Source organism: Balaenoptera borealis (genome assembly GCF_965194805.1).
Source record: "Balaenoptera borealis genome assembly, chromosome: 3".
In the NCBI taxonomy this organism is placed as follows: Eukaryota; Metazoa; Chordata; class Mammalia; order Artiodactyla; family Balaenopteridae; genus Balaenoptera; species Balaenoptera borealis.
This window is the reverse complement of record NC_138866.1, coordinates 147846868-147864108: the sequence shown is the minus strand read 5'-3', so window position 1 is coordinate 147864108 and position 17241 is coordinate 147846868. Positions and strand designations below refer to the sequence as shown.

The 17241-nt window shown below is 47.6% G+C and overlaps 1 protein-coding gene across 4 annotated transcripts in view; it reads left to right on the top strand.

Moving 5' to 3' along the window:
• Positions 1-14928, top strand: part of CRTC3 (CREB regulated transcription coactivator 3) — a 113403-nt gene extending 98475 nt beyond the window's left edge. For 3 of the 4 annotated variants that reach the window (XM_082388363.1, XM_082388361.1, XM_082388364.1), the window contains 6 exons: positions 2034-2251; positions 4863-5161; positions 9081-9281; positions 9369-9449; positions 10877-10979; positions 11433-14928. In XM_082388363.1, coding sequence (XP_082244489.1) covers positions 2034-2251; positions 4863-5161; positions 9081-9281; positions 9369-9449; positions 10877-10979; positions 11433-11641 — 1111 coding nt within the window. In that variant the 3' untranslated portion in view covers positions 11642-14928. The remainder of the gene's footprint in view (positions 1-2033; positions 2252-4862; positions 5162-9080; positions 9282-9368; positions 9450-10876; positions 10980-11432) is intronic. The other variant, XM_082388362.1, reaches the window with a different exon arrangement.
• Positions 14929-17241: the final 2313 nt, after the last annotated feature.

The window sequence follows — 17241 nt, the reverse complement described above, 5'->3', positions numbered from 1 at the left end:
TCACTGTACAGTAAGTCCCCTACACACGAACCTTCAAGTTGCAAACTCTCAAAGATGTGAATGTACGTTCACATGTCCAGTCACGTAAGTTAGTTCACGTATCTGGTGTACACGGTCACGTGTGTGCATCCTCTACAAGTGGTTGTGCTTTTGTGTTCTTTACTGTACAGTACTGTATAGAGTACAGTACTACAGTGTCTTTATTTCAAGCCCAGCATGTCCGGAAGCAAGCGTAAAAGCAGTGGTATATAGCCAGTTGTGGTAGTTGGGTATCTAGGCTAACTTTGTTGGACTTACAAACAAATTGGACTTATGAATGCGCTCTCAGGGCGGAACTCGTTCGTATGTAGGGGACTTACTGCACTACTGAATGGTATTATGTTGCAAGTTGTTTTCTTTATGGCTCTTTCTCCCTGCTCTGTCCGAGTCTCTTGAGGCCCTAATGCCAGTGGCTGGCACCTGGGAGGCGCTCTGCTGGTGTGTGCTGTATTGCGTCCGGTGTCCTCAATCGAATTCATTATCTCTCCCCGCCGTCCCATTCCTGGCTAACGGCACTTCCTCCAACCATTCTCCTCCTCTTCAGCCTCTCTGTTCTCTTCCTAGATCAGACCTGAACCACACAGGTGCTTCTGACTGGTTCCCCGCGCCTCTCTTTCTGCCCCCTTAAGCCATCCTCCACGCTGCAACCACAGTGGCATTTCTAAAATGTGATTCTGATGCTCCAGCTTAATCCTGGGCTCCCTGTCTCCTGCCGTCCCTGACCCAGACTCTTCAGAGCAGCATGTCATCGTGCCCTTGTTTTCTCCCTTACCTGCCTCCCCCACCTCATCTCCTGTCCCCTGTTCCCCACTCTGCCCCGACGCCTTGGCCATGCTGCGCTGCTTGCAGTTCCATGTGCACAGGGTCATGTGCTTGGTCAAGGCTTCCCTTCCCCACCCATCCTCACAACCACAGCTCCTGCTTCTGCGTTCCCAGCGTCACTTGTATCAGACCTGGCCCAGCGAGCTTCCTGCCGTACTGCAATCGCTTGCCTTACCGGTCTGTCTCCGGCCTGCCCGTGAGCTCTAAGAGCAGTGCCCCCTCAGCCCGGGGCCACGCGGCCCCTCCCTGGACCCGCACTTCAGAGGTCTCTGCTCCCGTGGAGTAAGGAGTCCAAGGAGCCACAGGGGATGTGGAGCTTGGCCAGAGCTGGCCCCTAGTTTGGGATATCCATAAGCATGCCCCGCAGTGCAGAACAGGGCTGGGGGGAGAGACAGTGGCGTGGACTGAGGGTCGGGGCTGCCTCTCTGCACGTTCTAGTGTGGAGCTCCAAGGAGTCGGAGAATTCTAAACTTGAATCTGGCCTTCCAGGCTATTACAAAGGTACAATTTGTCAAGACAGAAACATAGAACATAATTAATTTAAAGATTTATTGATTTACAACTTTAAAAAATTTAAACTAGATGGTGTACTAGGCCTCCATTTGTACTCTTGCTCCAGACCTGCACACACTCTGCTCATTCATCATCCCACCTCCAGCACTTAGCCCAGTGCCTGGGCACAGAGTGACCACCCAACAGATTCTGACAAAGGAATGGTCACATCTCTTTCTCACTTTAAAGTTTATGAAAACTGTAATTAAAAAAATATATCTTGGAAGGCATCTGGTTGATACAGAGATACTTTTTTTGGTAGGAAAGATAATTTAGCAATGTAGCAAGAGGAACTGAATAAATACAAAGAGTGCCTCACATTTTATATAGTGCTTTATAATTTTCAAAGTACTTTTGCATCAATAATCTACTCTTATCTCGGAAAATATTCCTGTAACGTGGGCATCCTTAGTCCAACATACCAGGTAAGCAAATCGCACTTCAGAGAGGTTAAGCCAAGGATGCAAGTTTTCAGAACAAGGGAGAGGCAGAGTCTACACGAGGACTTAGATCTTTGGTGCCAACTGCTTTTATTGAACAAGGAAAAGTATCATACATGTCCTATTCCCCAGAGCAGCGGAATGCATTTTAAAAAGTAATACTTATCTTTCTTTTTTCAGCGCTTTTCCACACAGTGGTCAAAACATGGGCCTCTCACCCTTTCTGGGAACCCTGAACACTGGGGGTTCATTGCCAGATCTAACCAACCTCCACTACTCAGCGCCCCTGCCCACCTCCCTGGACACCAGTGACCACCTCTTTGGTAGTATGAGTGTGGGGAACAGTGTGGGCAACCTTCCCGCTGCCATGACTCACCTGGGCATAAGAAGCTCTTCTGGTAAGTATTCCCCACTCCATAAGGACCTTGTCTGTGTGCCCTGGTGGCTTAACCATAGGTGGTCCCTGGCCAGGTGGCATGTTAGTAAATCATAGAATGAGAATGACTGCATATGAGTTAGAGATAATAACTCACTAGCTCTTGTAGCTCTCAACCCTGCTGACATTTCACTTTGGTGGTTCTATTTCTGCTGGATTTGATGAGCTCTGGAGAGCTCTGTGAAACCTCATTCTTTATTGTCTTCACCAGCCTGTGTGTCCCGGGGACTTGGAGAATAAGATTTGAGAGTCAAGGAGTAAGTGTCCATTCTATTCTGTGTTAGCTGAACAATGTTTGTAGCTCTTATCAACATATGATGATCTTTAATCATTGCAAATATCTCTCTAGATCCCTCCAACTTCCCATTGGATATCAAAAGAGAATATCTTGAATTTTAGAAAATTTACAATGGATACAAGGAAAATGTTTATACTTAATAGATATGTATATTAAATAGAAATCTACCACAGTTCAAAATTATTGGTTCAGAAGTGCTGAAAGATGTAGCATCTAACTGTACTAAAAAGCTACCCAAAATGTGACTTGGCTGTTACTGTATGAGTTTGAGTGCCTGCAGCTCAGACCACATGTTGAAACATGACTACTTTTGCTTGAACCCTGACGGACACTCTTGTCAATGTCTAGGACAGGTATTACAGCCCCTGGCCGTAAGGGGTCTAGGAATGATGGTGTAGACCATTTCCTTTAGAAAGGATCCTCAGTGATGGTCTGTCAGTGTGGTCACCTGGAAGGTTCTCTGATGATTACAGCAATGCTGCCATTGTGCTACATAATTTTAGGTTTGAAGAATTGATTTCAGAGACCATCTTTTTTTGTTGTTTTTTTTGGCTGCATTTGGGTCTTCATTGCTGCGTGTGGGTTTTCCTCTAGTTGCGGCGAGCGGGGGCTACTCTTCTCTGCGGTGTGTGGGCTTCTCATTGCGGTGGCTTCTCTTGTGGAGCACGGGCTCTAGGCACACAGGTTTCAGTAGTTGTGGCGCACGGGCTTAGCCGCTCCGTGGCATGTGGTATCTTCCCGGCCCAGGGCTGGAACCCGTGTCCCCTACAATGGCAGGTGTATTCTTAACCACTGTGCCACCAGGGAAGCCCCAGAGACCATCTTTATTTTGGGGTCTTTGGAGTCATTTTATTATTTTGCTGCTTTACTTATGTGACCTTGGTGAAGTCTCTGAACAAGGACATCCAAGGTCACATGAGTAAAGCAGCATTGGCACTTAGCTCCCTTGGGTTTTGGGGAAGCTGGCATTCTCCAGTACAGCCTTTGACACTGCTTCAGCTGAAAATCCTGTGTTTAATTGCTGGCTCTTATTTTCCTCAAACAAGCATTATTTTGTCCAGAATATGTCAGAACCAGTGCTTAAGTTTTTATAGTTTCTATGCGCTCCTTAAAAATGCATGGTACGCAAGGTTGCACATACATTTTTTAAGATGTGTGTGCTTTCTTTCTGAATGGGTGGGTTTTTAAAAAGTCTAAATGCATATCTTTAGCTCTAATTTTAATTCTTATCTGAGCCAGCTGCATCTCTGACCTTTCCATGGGGAGTTGAGCGGTCGAAGAGACATCGTTCCTACCTTTTAAAAATCACTTGCCAGCTAAAAATGCTTTATTTTGTCATTTCTTCATTTCCATAATTTTAATCTAATACTTAACTTTTTACCGACATGAAACAACAGCCAGTTCTGCTCACCCCAGCTGCTGGTACAGGAATAGTAGGCCGAGCTCTGAAAAATGGGGATCGCCCGCTGAGATGCACAGCAGCAGCATTCATTTATGGAGTGAAGCCACTCTGTCAGGCCCCAGGCCAGGTGCCAAAGAGTCAGCAGGGCATAGGACAGGGTCCCTGGCCTCCTGGAGCTTGTGTCCTTGCAGCATGTGTCATGGAAATGCCTTTCCCAAACTCTCTTTCTCTTGCTAAAATTCACACCCCTCCCCTTCAAATAAAACAAAGCACCAACAAAAGCTTCCTTTTCCCTGAATTGGATTAGACCGTGATGAACAACTTCTCAGGAGCCAGAAAAACAAAGAGAAAGGAGCCCTGGGGCAGGAGACCTGGGAGAGTGTCCCATAGCTGCTGTGCTCAGGGTGTTTAAAGGGCCGGGCCCAGTGAGGCAGCTCCCCGAGAGCCACGAGTCTCAGTGAAGGCAGCTGAGGGTCCTGGCTGTGCGCCTGGGACAGAGGCTTCCAGGGGCCCTGCGCGGAATTGGTTGTCCAGCCCTGGGGTCTGTTCCTTGGGTGGGAACAGAGTACACTGAACATTCGCCTCTGCTGCCCCCACCCCGCTTACCTAGTCCAGCTCTCCCAGTGTGGTTTACACAGTCTTCTTCTTGAGAAAAAGCCATTCTCATCTTGATGGCCTCGTCCCTCTCAGTCTTAGTGTACCTTTTCTTTGCCGTTGGTACCATTTTCAGTAGGAGAGTTGCCCAGAGCTCCTTCTCATACAGAATCATCATCAAATACAAGTAGTAGGAAGTCGAGTTTTCTTTAATCTTTGGAAAACAGAAGATTTGGTCTGAAATTGTGACAAGTAACTTGTGAATGTGTTGTCTTCTAGGTCTGCAGAGTTCTCGAAGCAACCCCTCCATCCAGGCCACGCTCAATAAGACAGCGCTTTCCTCTTCCCTAAACAGCCGCCCACAGGCATCTGCTCCCAACGCCTCTGCGCTTCACCCTTCGCTCCGTCTCTTCTCCCTTAGCAACCCGTCTCTTTCCACCACAAACCTGAGCGGCCCCTCTCGGCGTAGGCAGCCTCCCGTCAGCCCTCTCACGCTTTCTCCTGGCCCCGAAGCACATCAAAGTTTCAGCAGACAGCTCTCTTCAACCAGCCCACTGAAGCCGTATCCTGCCTCGCAGGTAAAAGCAAACGAACAGCGAAACAGACTGAAGCAGTTAGGAATTGGATTAGGTCCTCACACCGAGCACTGTGAGGTCTGAAATGCAGTCAGTTCTCAGTTCTGTGCGAAATCAAATGGTTCAGAATGCACTAATGATTTTCCAACAGCAGATTTGTTGTGTTGATTGCTCTTAAGCAAATGCTGAACAGTTTGCAGTACTCTGGTGAAGTTGGAGCTGGAGGAAAGGGTCAGGTGTAGAGGGTGCAATCCAGGCATGTCTGAAATAGCTAAGGAAAGACAGGTCGGGATTTTCAATTTGGTATGGAAGATCAATAATTGACTCTATGAGCACTTTGAGCCACAGAGGAAGGCCAAGGAAGACATTTAAATACCTTCCTGAAGCTTTGATACTGGGTTAGACCTCTTCCCTAATTACAACAACAGATTTCATCAACAATACTTCTATTGTTGATGAAATACTAGGTACAATAGGATCATATCTCTGTAAAAGGACCCAAATAAATCTGTTTAGAAAGAGGCACATTTTGAGGTCACAAGCCTGTTACAGAAATTTAGGGTGGGAAGGTCATATTTTGACTTGTTGACTTTGTTTCTATTCTAAGTTCTTAGGGTGGCTCTTACTACCGTCATGAATGAATATGTTTTTAACCTGTTGGTCACTCCCTAGATACATTATAGCATCACTTACTCACCACTTCACTATAAATGAGTAATGATTTAGCAAGAAAGAGTTGACAGAGCACAGTGGAAGGAGTTAGCAGGTCCAGTTTTTAGTCACTCTTTACCAATTAGTAGCTACGGGATCTTTATTATATGAGTAATCCCTTTCAGGAGAGGGTAAGAGGGTATTTCATAATTGTTTTTTTAATGGTTATTTTCATGTTATTGGATTGCCTTTAATTCTATTTTGCAAGATTATTTTATAGGATATAAAAATATTACTCCTGCTTTCTAGTTACATTTTAAGGAGAGATAAAAAGCATTCTTTTAAAGATATTTTCATTTTTTGTTTGCTTAATATTTTAAAATATTTTAAAATATTTTTTAAAAAATCAATGTTATTCGTGCACATAATTTAAAAAGTCAAATACTTCTAAAGGGCTTGTTGTGAAATTACAGTTGTCTTCCCCTCCCTCCCCGACTAGCCATATTTCTCACTGCCTGGAGATGGCTACTTTTGACCATTTTAGCTACTCTCTTTGGTATATCAGCATTATTTCATGCTTATTTTGTTCTAGATTTTTAGTGTTAGGTACTATCTAATGACATCCTACCATGCAAGATAAGGGGTTAGTTCTCTTTCAACTCCCCCAATCCCCTCACTCCCCACTCCCCACACATATTTCCTACTCACCCTCCTCATCTTCACAATGTGGTTTATTATAGTTTTGATTAGAGCAATACTCAGTGTTTAGTGTTTTCATGGTTATAATAATGCAATCAGAGTTGAACCATAGTTTACTATGAAATGACAAAATGAACATCTTTTTCTCCTGGGAGTTAATAAATGTCTTACTTTTTTCTCTGTATGTATTACTTATTCAATCCCAAACTCTCAGAGTTGGGTAGATCTCCTCTCAATACAGTTAAAAATGAATCCTCTAGTAGCTTTACAAGAAAGAGTACATGTGACCTGGCGTGACTTCACCGTGTCTTCATTCTGCCCACCATTTAACTAATAATTGGCTAGGCATAGAATTCAAATTTGAAATAATTTTCTCTTGAAATTTTGAAGGTATTAATCCATTGCCTTTTAGTTTCTTGAGTTACTATTGAGAAATCCAATGCCATTCTGATTCTTAATACTTTGAATTAAATCTCCTTTTTTTTCCCCTCAGGAGGCTTGTGGGATCTTCTTTTTGTCCCTAGTGTTCTGAAACTTCAAGATAATGTGGCTTGATATGAGTCTGGCTCTTTGGTGGGTTTCTTCAATCTGGAAACTCATTACCTTCATTTCTGGGAAATTTTCCTTAATTATTTCTTCAACAATTTCTTCTCTTCAGTTTTCTCTGTTTTCTCTTGAATGTATGAATGTTGGATGTCCTGTGCTTTTCCTCTAACGTCCTTATTTTTTCTCTCCTCTTTTCTCTCTCTGTCTTTTTTCTCTTCTTTCTGGAAGAGTTTCTCACCATTATTTTCCACCCTTATGTTGAGGTTTTCATGTCTGCTCTCATACTTTTAAATTGCCAAGAATTTTTTTCTTCTTCTTCTCTGAATGTTCCTTTTTTATAGTGTCATACTTATTCCATGGACGCCATATCATCTTTGATCTCTTTGAGGTTTTTAGTGGTAATTTTTATTCCGGTTTCTTTTATTTTTATTTTTTGTAATACGAATTTTCCACATTGCGTAGAAGTAGAGAACATAATATAATGAATCCTCTATACCCATCATCTAGCCTCAACAATCATCAACATTTTTATAATCTTGTTTTATCCATATCCCTACTTTTTTTTTTATATGTATATATTTTTTGGCTGTGCCGCACAGCACGTGGAGTCTAAGTTCCCCGACCAGGGATTGAACCCACGCCCCTTGCATTGGAAGTGCAGAGTCTTAACCACTGGACCACCAGGGAAGTCCTCCATATCCCTACTTTAAAAAAATGTATATAGAAGTACATATTACAAATAGTTTAATATGTATTTCTAACAGATAAGGATTTTTTAATAGCTCTAAATATTATAATGATAATGTTGTTTTTCATGACTACTTCTTCCTACATAGACTTCTCCAAGTTTCTTTTCTCAGTTTGTCTCCTTGGGTCTCTGACTTTCATTCACATGCTTTCCTCATGGTCTGGTGATCCTTGGCACCCTGCTCGTGTTTATGAACAGGACACACACACAAAAACTGATTGGAAGCTCTGTGTAGGTGGGTGGGCTTGTTGAGTATGGTCTTCATGGTAGAGTGATCTAGCTCAGCCATTTCCTTGGGGAACCTCTGGTGTCATAAGTTGGATTTTCTCCCAGCCTGGTCAGATCCCCAAAGGATGCTATCCCAATCTTGCTCCTGGCATGTGCCTAGATCCCAGCACTCTGAGAGCTGAGTTGGGAAAGAGAGGTGGAGGACTCAAGATGCGATACTGGGCTTTCTCATAAGCCCTGTGTTTTCAGGAGTGCCTCGCCTTCTAGGGTCTGGTGCACCCCATCCAGAGACCCTGAGCTGTACTCTCTCCAGAGCACAGCCCTCAGTCTCCCGCCATGCAAGGGATCTGGAGCCTAACTGCTGCCCACGAGCTCCTCCAGGTTTAGCTCCATCTTCACCCGCTGCTGCCTGCTGCCCCAGTTCCAGACCCCTTTAGGGATTCTGTGATATAAACCAGAGTGTCTCTTGACTTTCCCCGCTGCCAGCTTAGCACTTGGCTTTCTCAGCTCTGCTCAGCCAGCTACTACTTGTCCATCTGCTTTTCGTTTTCCAAATTTTGTTGCCATTTCCTTCTTTCTCATTATCTTTGTCCTCGTGTTGTTACTTATCCTTTCATGTTGTTTATGTTTTAGTGTTGTTTATTAATGTTTATGGTTGTTTAATGTTGTTTTAGGGGTTTTAGGAGAGTTTTGGGAGACAGCAGAGCTAAATGCTTTTTTCAGTCTTCCATTTTTAACCAGAAGTTTTGGCTGTGAAAAAACAAACATGATTTTCACTGAGAAAACTGAGATGAAACTGGTTAAATTGGCTGGGTTTTGTTTTGTTTGTTTTTTAAGACAATAGAAATCGTTGGTGAATGGAAAATGTTTTGTGGGGAAGTGAGATTTGAGATATACTTTGAAGGAACAGAACTGGGCTTCTCAGAGCATAGTATAGACTATCAGGGTGAGGAAAATCTCAGGGTTTTTCCTCACTTTGACATTTCCTAATCATAAAGGACTTACTACTAGAAACTCAGAAGCGAAGTAGTTGGTGGCTTTGTTTTTCAGATGGCGTCCTCAGATCGAAGCCCGCTCTCCTTCCTGCCCACAGAAGCTCAAGCCCAAGTGTCACCCCCGCCCCCTTACCCCACGCCCCAGGACCTCCCCCAGCCTCTGCTGCAGCAGCCCCATGCCCAGGAGACCGCTGCTCAGCAGCCCCAGGCGGCCCCATCGCTGCCCCAGTCCGACTTCCAGCTCCTCACAGCCCAGGTGAGTCCCACCGGGAACACCAGGAGGAGGGAACGCTTAGGTCGCCCCGAGTTCCAAGCTAAATGGTCCCCTCCTTCTTTCCCGAAGGGCTCATCTTTGACCAACTTCTTCCCAGATGTGAGCTTTGACCAGCAGTCCATGAGGCCAGGCCCAGCCTTTACTCAGCAGGTGAGTGGTCGCCGGGGCCTGCCTCTTCCTCGGAGCAGGAACTGCCTCAGTCAGGCCTCTTCTGTGCGTGGAACCCACACCAAACAGACTCGGTACTGCACTTCTCTGACCTCCGGTGTGCTCAGCGGCTAGGAGAGCCTGGCACCGTCCCAAGCCCTAGAGGCTGGTGCTGGCTGCCTTATTTAACTGTCAGGCCTCAGCAGAGGACCTGTTTGAACAAGTGGTAGAAGACTTGTGATGACACTCTAGCCATGGAATTGTAGAGTCACTGATGCTGAAAGGAACCGTAGCAATTCACAGATCTAGCTATCGTGTTGAGGAGACTCAGACCCAGGGAGGGGCTTTGCCTCGGCCTGAGTTGCTGTGCCCTGCACAGTGTGTGGCCTCCTGGGAGCTCGTCCTGGCTGGGGCAGGGGTCAATCCCGAAGGTACTTTCATTCAGCCTTTTTCTTTTTCTTTTTAGTTTCTCCCTAACACAGACCATTTTTAAATATCGCTAGATTTTATAGTATTCAATAATTATGGTTTGGGCTCCAGGATATATTATGGAGAGAAGAAAGAGCACTTTCCAGAACTTAATAATAATAATAATAACAGTAAAATAAATAAAGACAGATGTTTCCTGAATAGGCCATGGGGAAGCCTCGTGGTAAGAACCAATAGTCCTTGCCTCCCCAATTTCTAAAGAAGCCATTTGAGTCTAGGTGAGTCAGTGTGTTTCTGAAAAAATGATGGAAACTCCTACTTTTGAAAGATTTTTTTAAATGGTTTAAAAATTAATTTCAGGAACGGCACCTAAAGTAGGCCCCAGAAACTGGGAACTTCATGGTGATCTGTACATATTGGAGTTTCTCTGGTACTCAAAGGTTATATAGTTAATAAATATTCATTAACAAAAAAATAAAAATAAATAAAGTAGGTCCCAGTTCTAACCCATCCTCACAGAGGCTTTCTTGCAGAGAGGGGCTTGCCTGTGGTTCCTCCCTCTGCGTGAGAGAAGGAGAAGGTTCTGCTTTCTCGTTTTTCTAGAAACCAAAGAGGAAAAGAGCCCATCACTTCCTTGGTTACAGACAGGGCCTTTGAAGGGCTCCACAGGTGGTCGTTTCCAGAGGCCTTTGGGTACTGAGCCTCAGGGGAGGTGGCTGAGACCAGAGGGCCCGCAGAAACCATGGCCAGTGGTGTCTCCTGGGCTGGCATAGAGGGCCAGGCAGTGTGCAAACAGGGACAGGTGTGGCCCTCAGGGACCCCTCCTCTACCGCAGCACCCCCTGCCTGAGCAGATGTCGCAGCGGCCGGGCACTCTGGGATCCTAGAGAGAAGGGGCTGTAAGAGAGCATTCACGTCTGGTTTTGCCCCGGGAGCACACTGCACTGTTCTGTTCTTGGAAATAGAGACCGTCCCTTACAACGTGACCTTTGATGCTTCCAGGTGCCCCTGGTGCAGCAAGGTCCCCGAGAACCACAGGACTCCTTTCATTTGAGACCAAACCTGTATTCCAACTGTGGGAATTTCCCAAACACCATCCTGACAGGTGAGTGCTGCTTCTTTTATTTCACTGTGTTTCTACAGATACCACTGTAAGATAGTTTAAACAACATAACATTATATAAGGCAGAAAATGAAAGTCCTGCAGCTCAACTTTACCTTTCCGAGATGCAGGTGTCCAGCCCCAGAGACTGTGAGGCAGTGGGGAAGGGGCCTGGTGACCCAAGCCTTTTCCGAACTACTTAATTTCCCGTGATTGACAACTGTTCCAAGGGAGAAAACCTGCAAAACTGGGAGTTGTGGGACTGACTGAAAAGAACATAGATTCCAGAGCAAAACCGTAGGCCCAGGAGTGGTTGGGACACAGGTGATGACTGTCCTGGTTGGGAAGATGACAGGAACGGCGTTTTGGGGGTTGTCATCACTTGTGTCCTCTTAGTGACCTGGGCCCTCACACCTCCTAATCCGCATTGTTTTCCCCTCCCGCTGCTCTTTCCAGAAGACTCGAGCACCAGCCTGTTCAAAGACCTCGGCAGTGCTCTGGCAGGCATGCCCGAGGTCAGCCTAAACGTGGACACTCCGTTTCCATTGGAAGAAGAGCTCCAGATCGAACCCCTGAGCCTGGACGGACTTAGCATGTTAAGTGATTCCAGCCTGGGCCTGCTCGACCCCTCTATTGAAGAGACGTTTCGAGCTGACCGACTGTGAGCAGAAGGGAACGGAACAGGAGGACTTATTTCTGAAACAGCTGAAACAGAACGGAATAGAACAGAGCCAGCTACACCCCCTGGGCTTTAGTTATCTCGGGCTTCTGACACGGAAAGAACCAATTCCTTGGCTCCCAGCTCTCAGACGAGGTCCCATCTCAGACGCCGTGGCTCATTCTAGACCACAGAGCTGGGCGCCGCCCCTCAGGCCTGCAGCACAGGTCCTGTTGCTGCAGGCAGGCTGCTCTGGGGCTTCCGATGAATTGGTCATCACCACAACCGTTACATCTTTTACTGGTCATCTAATCGGTCAATGTGTAAAAATATAACGAGAGGCCTCAGTAGCCTTGTGTAGTGCTCAGAACCACTGATCTCAATCAACACTGAAGAAAGGACCCGGAGTGGGGGGCGGTTAGGGGCCACAGGCCTTCGGAAGTTGGCTCAGCATCCAGCAACGGTACCACAGCCCCACGATGCCTTCTCTGATCTGGCCGTCGTGCCTCAGCGGCGGCAGGATGTTCCAGGGCAGAGCGGAGGGCCAGGGCTCTCTCAGAGGCCTCAATTCTAACATGAAGAAGGCTTTTTACCACAAGTCCAAGAACAGACTTGAGTTAAGCAAACTGAATTCTAATTTGTTTCCCCCCCCCAGTTTGTAATCTCTTTTCTGCTGCTTCAGAACCCCTTTTCCTATGGACAAGAGGAAAAGGAAGACTATTTTATTCAGTCACTGAAAAAAAAAAAAAAAAAAAAAAAATCCCCTGGTAATAGATGAGCCTGAAGAGAACGGTGCTTCTTCTTGGAGGCTGGGGAAGAGAGAAAGGGGGCTGCAGGTATCTCAGAGACACACGAAGTCCTCCAGACAAGTTCTGGACCATACAGGCCTCCCTCTCTACAGACCAGCTGGAGGGAGTGGCTGGAGGTCTGGATCGGGCCCACCCAGCAGCTGCGCAGCAGCAAAGGGAAGCTGTTTCTCTGTGGAATGGAGGTGGTTCATGTAACCCCACTAGACCGTAAGCTCCTTGAGGGCAGGGACTGTGCCTTAGTCATCATCAAACCCCTAGCACCTAACAAGTGCCTGGCGCTGGGCAGGTGCTGCAGAACCGTGCGTTGAATGCACACGTGAATGAGTGAATGAATGCACGAATGAATGAATCTGCTTTGCTGTGAGGCAGTCTAATCTTTCACTGTTCCTATTCCTTACCAAATCTTCTCAGAGCTTCAGCTTTTCTAACACTTGTGCCTGTGGTTAAGTTAAGCACGCACTTTAATATGCTTTTAACACTAGGTGACCAAATCCACGGTTAGACTGCACGCCCTGTTCTCCTCCAGAGTATGCAGGTAGGTGGAAACTGTCTTCTGAGTGCATCCAGAATGGCTCAGCAAACTGAGGCCTCCCACCTGCCGGGACCTCAGGGGTCCTGGCCACCTCAAAAGATCTTCCCTCTCAGACCCAGGTTTTGCTCTCGATTGCGTTAGGAAGAGATTCATTCTCTGAGGTGGAAGAAATAGTCTATAGTAAAATGAAGGCCTAATTTATGAAACCATCATTAGTCATCAGTTTCTTAGCACAAAACAGTATTACTATATTTCCACCACCACCTGCCCCCTCTGACTTAGTCCAGGCCAGCCCTTGACCAGAAACCTGATGGGTGGGTTTGGAAGCCGTCTGGGGAGGAGGGTGGGCAACAGGGCCGAATGCGGGCATGGGTAGACAGCACAGAGAGGACAGACACACTGAAGGAGGGATGAAGATGCCGGAGCCTTTGCCCAGACAGCCGGTGTCCTTCCAGGAGACACCAGGGGTGTTGCTGAAGGGTCCAGACTGCTCCCACCCAAAGAAGCAAGGCTGCATCTTGTGGGTCTGAATCTGACACGTGTGCCTGGTGGCCGGAGGGGTCTGTCACAGGGTCCTGGGCTGTTAACCTCTCCAGACCTTGTCCCATTTCCTTCTGTCTTCAGGGGGATCCCTTCCCTCCAGTCTTTCCAGTAACCTCGACCGTGCACTGCTCCATCTTCACTGTGGAGCCCAAGTCTTCCCGCCTCACGTTCACCCTGAACCCCTGCTACTGAATTAGGAAGTCAAACCAGAGTCCTCCCTGCCTGAGCTCTGGCTCAGGGAGAGGCAGTTGGCCTCCCCTTCGAAGCCATATCCCCAGTTAAACTTCCCGATCTCAGAGGGCAGTGAGTTTTTGTTAAAGTAAAAGGGCCTTTCATCGTACACAGCACCCCAGTGTGCCAAAAGAAGCCAGATCCTGGCTGCCTTTCCTGTGTCAGAGACCCCCAAATCTGATCTGGCCTTTCAGACAGGGAGGAGTGCTGATGTGTTAAGAGAGGTTTTTTTTGAAAAATGGAGGTTCCAGGATAATTTGCTTTTTACACAGTGCCTTACCCATGGGGATCACTAGTGTCAGGGTCCCAACTCTCTTTGCACAGCAGCGCAGTCTTACAGCTGGAGACCCCGAGACCTACAGGACGAAGTGTGCTCCCCCTGGGCATTCGCCAGGGACTCGTGGAAATGGAGGCTCCTGGGAAAAGTGACTTGTTTGGGGTAGTATAATGATGACAGTGAGGTTTAGCACTGAATTCAATTTGTCCTGAGGTCCATCCGTCCCATCTTTTCCTGTGAAAAGGTTTTGGGCATTATATAACCCACGTTGCTTACATGGTGTCAAGGACACCCAAGGACAGGGGTCGCCCTGACCTTCTCACTGCTGCCTTTGCAACAAACCAGGCGTGGTCCTCGGCATCTGAAGTGGCTGCAGACTTCAGAGTAAACTATTTTTCAATATTTAGTTTTTCACAAGAAATCGATGGTTGTACTACTCTCATTTACTAGCAGTTAAACAGCATAGCACTAAAAACCTATCTGTATTTTCTATTTTTCCCTTCTGTACGTTTGTGGTTTTCAGGACATACAGTGTCAGGAGAAACTTTGATGATGTCAAGATCAACATGAATTCTCCATTGTCCTGTTTCATTTCTCCTAAGTCTACTGTATATTACCCGAGCTGAAATCTATATTCCAGTCCATTTGCATATTTGAAGACATTTCCAACTCCGCCTCTCATCGGCTCTTCTGATTCATGCACAGACGGTTCCGAGCGTGTGTCTTCCACTGCTTCGTGATGGAACCATCACAGCAACTAATCAGACTTCCCGCCAGTATCCTAGTTCCCAGGTCCCTTGTTAAACAATATTTAAAGATTGGAATTTGTATAAAGTAGCTTCCAAGTTTTATACTGCATCATTTTACATCTTTCGTAATTAAAAAGCAGCACAATAAGGTTGTATGTGCATTTGGTGTTTTTCTTCAGCCTCGGGTGAGGTGAACTGGCGGAGAGCCCTCCTCGCTCAGCTCAGCCTGCAGTTAGAGATTTCTGGTCCGTGGCCCGCTTCTCACGTGTTCTTAATACTTGCTGTTGCGCCCAGTCCTGAGAGAAGTTCAGAAGGAAGTGGAGGCACGCTGTTCCTTTGAAGCCGCGTGGACCCAGGACAGAGACATCATTGGAGGGGCTCAGGATTCTGCTCCCCCTGCTGGCGCCCCTTCCAGACCCCGCGCCTGCCCTCCCCTAAAACCCCTCCCCTTCTGAGGTTCAGGCCACTGATGCTCCTCCCCCAGCTACTCTGCCTCATGTACCGGGTCTCTAGCCCTTTCTCCCGTTTCACCAAAGACTTGGACTCTGTTTTCTACCCCCAGAGCCCCTCCCCATGTCCCAGCAGGGCTCACAGCCCCGGCCTATCCAACAGCAAACAGCGTCAGCTGCCTTCAGAGACCCACTTCCCCAGCCACACGCAGGGCTTGTCATAAAGGTGACTCTTCTGAAATCCTAGAAATCCGGTCTCTGACCCTAACTTCCTGAGCCACCATTTCTACTCTGGTCCACACACACCCCGTTATTTGACCCCACCGAGGATTCTGTTCCTTGTGCCTCCTCTCAGCCTGCCTGTCCTCTCCTGTCCCTTCCTTCCCCGGTCTAGCCCACTGGGTCAGAGGCCTTCATGATGCCCTCACCAGCCCTCCTCCTGCTCTGACCCTTAAAGTTTCTCTACCAGGAATCCCACCAGAACCAACCACCACACACTGTCCTTAACCCCTTAACCCCGTCCCTCTCCTGCCATCCAGGGGCACTCCAGACCTCTCCTCTCCTCAAGGCCCTCATCAGGGCCCTGCTCTCCTCACCGCCAGAAGCTCCAGGCCTTCAGGGGGCAGCTCCCTCCGCGTCCCAGCGGCTCCCACCTGCTCCCCACTCCATCCTTTTTCCTGGTAAACTTGCCCAAATCTATACCCATCCTGCCCGCCTTCCCCTCAGCATGTAGGTGGTCTCCTCCTTGCTAAAAACAAACCATGGAACCACACTCTCCTCCAGCCACAGCCCTGCCTCCCTCCCTCCCTTCCTGGAAGAGTCGCTCACGCTCAGCTCCCTTCTCAACTCCTCTGGCCTGTCCAGTCCCTCTCCTCCTTGGCCCTCCCCTGACATTTGAGCCCTGTGGCCACTCCCTTTCCCCCTAGGTCCTCTCTCCGGCTCCAGTAAATCCTTTTCCCCTTGTTCTCTCAGGGCATATCCATCTCCTATGTGTACCCTCCTCCACTGCCATCTCCTCTCAGACACACTGTCCCCAGGCCGTCACCTCCAAGCTGATGACCTCCCACATCCAGCCTCCTACCCCACCTGCCTGTCAGCGCAGGCCCACCCACACTCCACCCTGTGCGGCCCGCTGCACCATCCTTCACAGATCTGTGGACACCGGCAAGCGTTCATCATCACCTTGGACACCGGCCTTCCCCACGGGGCTCTCGACTCTGCGAGGACAGGGGCTGTGTCTTCTACCTGAATTCTACAGCCACGGTGCCTGGCATGTAGTAGGTGCTCAATACAGTAAGTCCCCTACATACGAATGAGTTCCGAGAGCTCGTTCACAAGTCCAACAAAGTTAGCCTAGGTACACAACTAACACAATCAGCTATATCGTACTGTACTGTAATAGGTGTATCATACTTTTCACACAAATAATACATTAAAAACACAAAAAAAATAGAACTTTTTAAAATTTTTTATTTATTTTTGGCTGCCTTGGGTCTTTGTTGCTGCGCGCGGGCTTTCTCTAGTTGCGGCGAGCGGGGGCTACTCTTCATTGCAGTGCACAGGGTGCACGGGCTTCTCACTGCGGTGGCTTCTCTTGTGGAGCACGGGCTCTGGGTGCACGGGCTCAGTAGTTGTGGTTCGCGGGCTTCAGTAGTTGTGGCTCGTGGGCTCTAGAGTGCAGGCTCAGTAGTTGTGGCGCACGGGCTTAGTTGCTCCGTGGCCTGTGGGGTCTTCCCAGACCAGGGCTCGAACCTGTGCCCCCTGCATTGGCAGGCGGATTCTTAACCACTGCACTACCAGGGAAACCCAAAGAAAACATTTTTAATCTTACAGTACAGTACCTTGAGAAGTACAGTAGTATAGTACAACAGCTGGCATCCAGGGGCTGGCATCGAGTGAACAGGCAAGAAGAGTTACTGACTGGAGGAGGGAGAGGAGGTGGGAGATGGTAGAGCTGAAGGATCGTCAGCAATAGGAGACGGAGGGCGAGCTGCAGTTTCACTCACGCCTGACGCTG